This window comes from Neodiprion fabricii, chromosome 1 (assembly GCF_021155785.1).
Source record: "Neodiprion fabricii isolate iyNeoFabr1 chromosome 1, iyNeoFabr1.1, whole genome shotgun sequence".
Lineage (NCBI taxonomy): Eukaryota > Metazoa > Arthropoda > Insecta > Hymenoptera > Diprionidae > Neodiprion > Neodiprion fabricii.
The window spans coordinates 29,472,794-29,478,952 of NC_060239.1; the positions used below are offsets into that span (position 1 = coordinate 29,472,794).

Genomic DNA, 6,159 nt, shown 5'->3' on the forward strand with positions numbered 1-6,159 from the left:
CAGAATTATGCAGAACACAATACCGAGAGTGCAGACCTAAATCATGCAGGAGCGTTATTACGAAGAAAATTGATTCGAGGTGAATCAGTCCGCGAATCCATTTGTAATAATAGACACCACTGGAAACGGATAAGCGAACAGAAATTTTCACAGTGTTTTGAAGAATTAAATCTGCTCCGTTCCTACCACAATCCAAATAAATTTCTCGATGATTGTCGATCCTGGCGAAGTGATGTACTTGAAACCGTGGAGGCTGGTCTCCCGGAAATATAAATGAGTTTCTCGTCTGAAACTTCGAAGGGCTCGTCGGAGTCGGATTTTCACACCACGTCCGTGACCTCGTGATACTGTCAATTTTATGCAGAGAAAATATATGGATCGTGTCGAGTCGCAGGGCGACAAGCGTACTTAGATGACAAATTTCTATCCGTTCATGTCGGTAGACGAATGTTACGCTAACTACGCGAGCTTGTAATTGTAACGACTTAACCAGGAATCTTTAGTTCAAATTGTCGCGTGATTGAGGTAGAAAAGATGAATGTTTACGCGGAGCTGAAGTCACTGAATTTGAGATAATTGCATTTGGACGCATCTCAATACCACAGTTGAACGAAATGGTACAGTGAAAAGTTATTTTACCGTTTCGCTTCGGCCATCCATGTTGACCTCTCTTCAAAGTCGGCTCCATTCTCAGATGATCGCTTCAGACGTCAAAACAGCCCTCGATTATCACTGATCAGAAGTTTTTTAAACTCATTACAAGGCATATTTGTATTTTTCAAATTCTCGAATTTTACGGACCATGATTCTATGAATTAAGGAATCTGTTAAAGAACTCCGTTGATTCATATTCATTGTTTTCTCATTGAATAAAAATATCGATTCTCGTTTCTAACAGTAATTTATGCAACACCTCGACTCGGGGATCAGTAGCTGTATCAGGTATCAAGATTCTAATTTCACATAATCAATGAAGTTTGAGGAGCGGGAAACTTGACTGGCCTTATTAATTTTTCCATGTCCACTCTCGTCAGCAGTGTCTAACGTATTTCGATTGTAGTTTCTGATTGAAAAATCCAAACGCCCAAAGACTTGTGTATACTTTGGGCAAGATGTCAGTGAAATCGACGAAATGCAATACAAACGTCAATCAAATTGCAACTCTTACCATTATCAAGGCTAAACGGTACAATAATTGAAACCTAGATTGATCGTTCAACTTTTGTCAAGAAGCCTGCAATTAATCGGTCGCATCCTCTCGACATTACATTCAACTAGCCTGGTCATGCATCTCAGTGCACGGAAATGCACCTGCTATAACACTTTGAGTCAGACATTTGAGTTCTCTCTTCTCTTTACACTTGTTACTTTCTCTTGTCTAATTTACTCGCTCTTGAAATTCCAAAGGATGAGTCGGACACTGCGATATATCAAATTACAACAATTGTCTTTCATCACGCAGCTTCCAAGGAAGTTTCAGATCAAAAGCCATGTCTTGGAATTTGTTAGGCAACTTTACAGTATCACGATCGTATTACTGGCCACACTGATTTTTCTCAAAACTCGATCGAATTGAAACGTGTTTTGTAATTTGATATTCGTTTTGAAAGAACGACGTGAAAATTCAATATAAACACGACAGCCATCAAATAGTATGCGAAGGCGATACCTTCTTTGATGTCTTCGCTGAGTTCCGAGCCTCTGAGTTGTCTGGAAAGAAGTGATCCTCAAGCTCTGCTCACGGCAATCCAAATGGTATAGCAATCGGTTGTCGGACACCAAACCTCATGATAAATTCAGAACTGGTAATACGGTGGGCAGCAATTTCGTTGATTCGAAATGACAATGGTCAATCTGTGGAAACGTGCTGACGAGGGTATCGCAGCATGATTGATTCAATTTCATTAAACTTTTCAATATCCAGTTGCAAACTAATCAACAAAGTTGGAAAACGAACGAAACTTTAACATTCCCGGCTGTTGTTTCTACAGCATTTATCCGCCAAGGATTCGTGCGGGCGATAATGGGAAAAAAGTATTGCGTTGACTCTATAATTAGTAATAAAATCGAATATCTCATAACAAGAATAATAATAATAAAGTGTTCGTCAATTTTCATTACATTTGGATGCTATTTTTTTCATGCAATTCAATTTCGGAATGCACTATAGTATTGGAAGGAAAGTAACTCACGCCTTGTTGCGATAGGAATCGCTGTGATACGGGCAATTTAGTATAGAGTACATGAAAATGACGCACGTTTCATGACAAACATTGAACGTCTCGGCAAAAAATAAATCCTTACTCTGACGTTCGAAGGATCACGAAGACGTCCAACTCCCGAACACCATAGACATGTTCGTCGTTATTTTGTCCAAATGAAGACTTCACGACGGGCAATTATCTTGTGTGAAAATATCTGTAACTTTTTACCTCATGCCCTTTGACATCAAGATTCTTCATACAAATTGAGGATGTGAATCGCGTTTTATGTGAGGGACACTTTGTATCATATCACCACAAAAAAATCTCGTTCCTTTCTCCAGATTGACTTGTGAGAGCTGTTGCTAAAATCAGTAAAACGAGGTGAAAATTTATTTAGAAAATAAAACGATTGCTGAGAAAGGTAGAAAAAGTCGAGATAGGTATCCGAGCGAATGATGGATAATTTATCGGTTAAAAGTATAATATTATAAGTGCAGGGTACCCTAGCTATTGTGACAAAGTTGAATTTACGCCAGTTTTACGTCGTCTTGAGAAATCGAAATTGTATAAAATATCGAAAATGAAACTAACGGGTACAATTTTGTTATATTTTCAAGTAGATATCTATCGGACTAAGCACGGCTAAGCACGATTCGAAATCCCGGAGATTAAATCTCGATTTTCGAAAACAGAGGTACAACTACTTCGATCACAACTCGGGATTGATTTGAGTTATTTGTTAAAATACTGATAGAAATATCGTGCATGTAGCAAACAAAACAAATATCGCAAGAATCATAACTGCGGACGATTCGCGTCGTCGTTGTAATTAAGGACTGGGATCGCCTGACGCTCTGCTAATTGTCCGCTTGAACGCAGAATGCCTCGGCTGAACAAAGCTTGAGCCTTTCTACTGTGGCCAACTTGTGAGTCAATTCAATTTGGAAAATGAGGATTTTCAACAGGTGTTTTGAAAGGATGGCATAGAAAAGAGACAAAATCCGGATATTCACCCAAGAAGAAAATTGATAATATTTAATTCAATTACTGGAATGGTAACCGTACGCATCAAAGCAGTGGCCAGAAGCCGTTATGGTGAACCTCGGTTAAAACGGTTCAAACTTGCGTACGCTTACACATTGTACATAGTAATTTTATACACTTATCGAAGAAGCATAATTTGTGGACGTTCTACTTTTGGAAGTCGAGAGTGAGAACCGTATGCGGAGGCTTGATCAATTTAACAGCGTAAAACGCAAAGTTTTCAAAAATACCAGTTTCTCAAGTTTAACGCGCTGCTTACGGAGATCGATAATTTAGTTCAAAAATGGAACAAGACACAAATTTATGCCCGTGGTATAATAACTACATGAAATTCTAACATCGCTCCTTATCACTGACAGCTTTGAACGAAAGGTACACTGCTGGGTATACCTGTAGATATGCGGAAGTGCGTGGATCTCTTCGTACACATGAATGGATTTCGAGAATGAGACTTATTGGTGATTGAGGTAGTTGCAATCCCAACGTTGATATATAGATATAAACAGCCAGCCGACTAGAATCTCGTTATAGCCAGTTGTTCGAAGGAGAAATATTATTCCGATCCTACGTAAACACAAGAGAGAGAGAGAGAGAGAGAGAGAGAGTGAGTGATAAAGCGATTGGCATCCTGACAATTAAATGAAGAAGGGTGTTTAACAAATACTGTGAATGCCACTTCTGTCCCAGAAAAAAAATTTCTTCACAGAACATTAGTCTTGGCACTACCACATTTTTCGGAGAAATCTTGTTTTTTTCGAAAAATGGCACTAACATTCTTTTTCAATTCTTCTCTCTGCCTGGATCTTTTCTTCTCACCTGTAGAACCTGACGTTCCCAGGATGACCTTATGCCCTGTTGTTTTCGACGGTCTTCTCTGCTGGCCCCGTACCTTGGCTCCATCGACGGCAACAGCCCCGTGCCCACGGCCTTCCGTCATCGGGTACAACAACAATTCGGTAAACCCAATGGCATCGAAGGTGTGCCTCGAATCTGGAGAATGGTATACCAACAGGGAAAAAATCGCAAGTAGCAATTACACGCTCTGTACGACGTCCAGCTCCTTCTACGTCAGCTACGTCACCAAGTTTGATCAGGAACTCGGCAACTACGATGGGGACAGAAATTCCACTCTTTTGAAGGTAAGCTTATCTCAAACAACGCGTGCAACAAGTAGCAGCGACGTTTTCCTCAGCTTTTTCTCGACGTTTTCCTCAGCTCAAACTTTTTGTCGTTGGTCCTAATTTACAGAAATGGTTGCCGGTTATAAAGATCGTATCGCAGATAGGATATGCATCTTCTTTGACGAGACTTGTCATCGCGTTTATCATCTTCACCGTAATCAGGTACGTCAAAGATTCCAACTGAACATTACCATGATTCCGTAATTAGTGATCCAATCGCTCTGTGTTTGCAGATCTGGTATTGAATGTTGTTTGTTAACTATGTTTTAAGAAAACTGAGGAATCCCAGGAACAGACTTCACATGCATCTGTTCGTGTCGTTCATCATGCGAGCGTTTATGTCACTGTTCAAGGATTGGGTTTTCGTTGAAGGAATCGGCATCGCCTGGGACGTGGTAATGGTAGATGGGAAGAACGTATTCATCAAGGAACACAACGTGAGGGAATAAATTATAAGACTTTTCACGAATGCCGATGACTTGTTATCAGGCATCTGATTCCGAGCATTGTAACAGCTCACTTTCTTTCGGCATTTACTCTTCCAGACGTGGATCTGCAAGACCATCACCAGTTTGTGGCAATACTTCATCGTGGCTAACTACGCCTGGATTCTAATGGAGGGTCTTTATCTTCACAATTTAGTCTTCCTAGCGCTTAGCACGGATACATCGGCCATCACTTTGTACATATCCCTAGGCTGGGGCAAGTATTTCGCAATTAATTCCCATTCTATCACCTAATAATACGGAATTCTGTGACCTCTCGTTTAACTTGAATATTCATCAGGGTTACCGTGCATGGTTGTCATACCTTGGATAGCGGTCCGCCTAACGATGGAGGATACATTGTGCTGGACAACCCACAAAAATTCCGCTTTATTCCTCATCATACGTATACCGATAATGATATCGATTTTGGTGAGACTCTGTGTTCTTCGATCACAATGCTGTAGCATATAATCGACGTCATGTCGTTGTAATTTTTTCATCATTTTTAGTGCAACTTCGTCCTGTTTGTGAATATCGTGAGGGTCCTTCTGGTCAAGTTGAAGACGTCCGTGTATCTTCAGCGTAAGAAAATGCGATACAGGTAAGAAGTGCGGAACCTAAAGTTCCGTTTATTTCTTCTCAGTCACACGTTATATAGTATCGACAGAATAATACCGTGCTAGTTTACTCGTTCAATACCACAACTGCATTATAGATATGCCGGAAACAACGCGCGTTAAGGCATTATTCTGATTCTCTTTTCGTAGAAGATGGGCAAAATCGACACTCGTTCTATTGCCACTTTTCGGAGCCCATTACACAATGTTTCTGGGACTTTCGTACTACAAGGACAACAGCATTGAATTGGTGTGGCTTTTTTGGTTATTGCCTCCAGTTATTTGCCTCCTTTCAGGTACACGTTGGACTTGGTCGATAAGAAGCTCGGACCACTTTGTTCAGACAGTCATCACACCCATTGTGCAAACGATTAATCGAATGTTATTTTGCAATTTCAGGGGTGTTTCGTGGCTTTGCTATACTGTCTCTTGAACAGCGAAGTCCGTAGAGAAGTGATGAAGGCTTGGAAGGCTCAAAAGTTACGCCGTGGGGCGGAATCCTTAAGTTTGGCGCAGCGCGAATTGCCTAGAACGACGAACCTGAGGGCGACTTTCCATCGTCCAAACAGTAACTGTGCCAACCATAACGCGACCGGGCATTGCGAAACTGTCGTACGGTAGCCGC

The 6,159-nt window shown here is 40.9% G+C and overlaps 1 protein-coding gene across 1 annotated transcript; it reads left to right on the top strand.

Annotated features, from left to right (window-relative positions):
• Positions 1–4,037: 4,037 nt before the first annotated feature.
• LOC124183047 (secretin receptor-like) lies at positions 4,038–6,159 on the top strand. Its single transcript, XM_046571033.1, has 8 exons — positions 4,038–4,387; positions 4,497–4,591; positions 4,701–4,866; positions 4,975–5,131; positions 5,216–5,346; positions 5,427–5,518; positions 5,685–5,830; positions 5,934–6,159. Exons 1-8 carry the CDS (start codon positions 4,088–4,090, stop codon positions 5,981–5,983), a joined length of 1,137 nt encoding a protein of 378 aa, XP_046426989.1. The 5' UTR covers positions 4,038–4,087; the 3' UTR covers positions 5,984–6,159.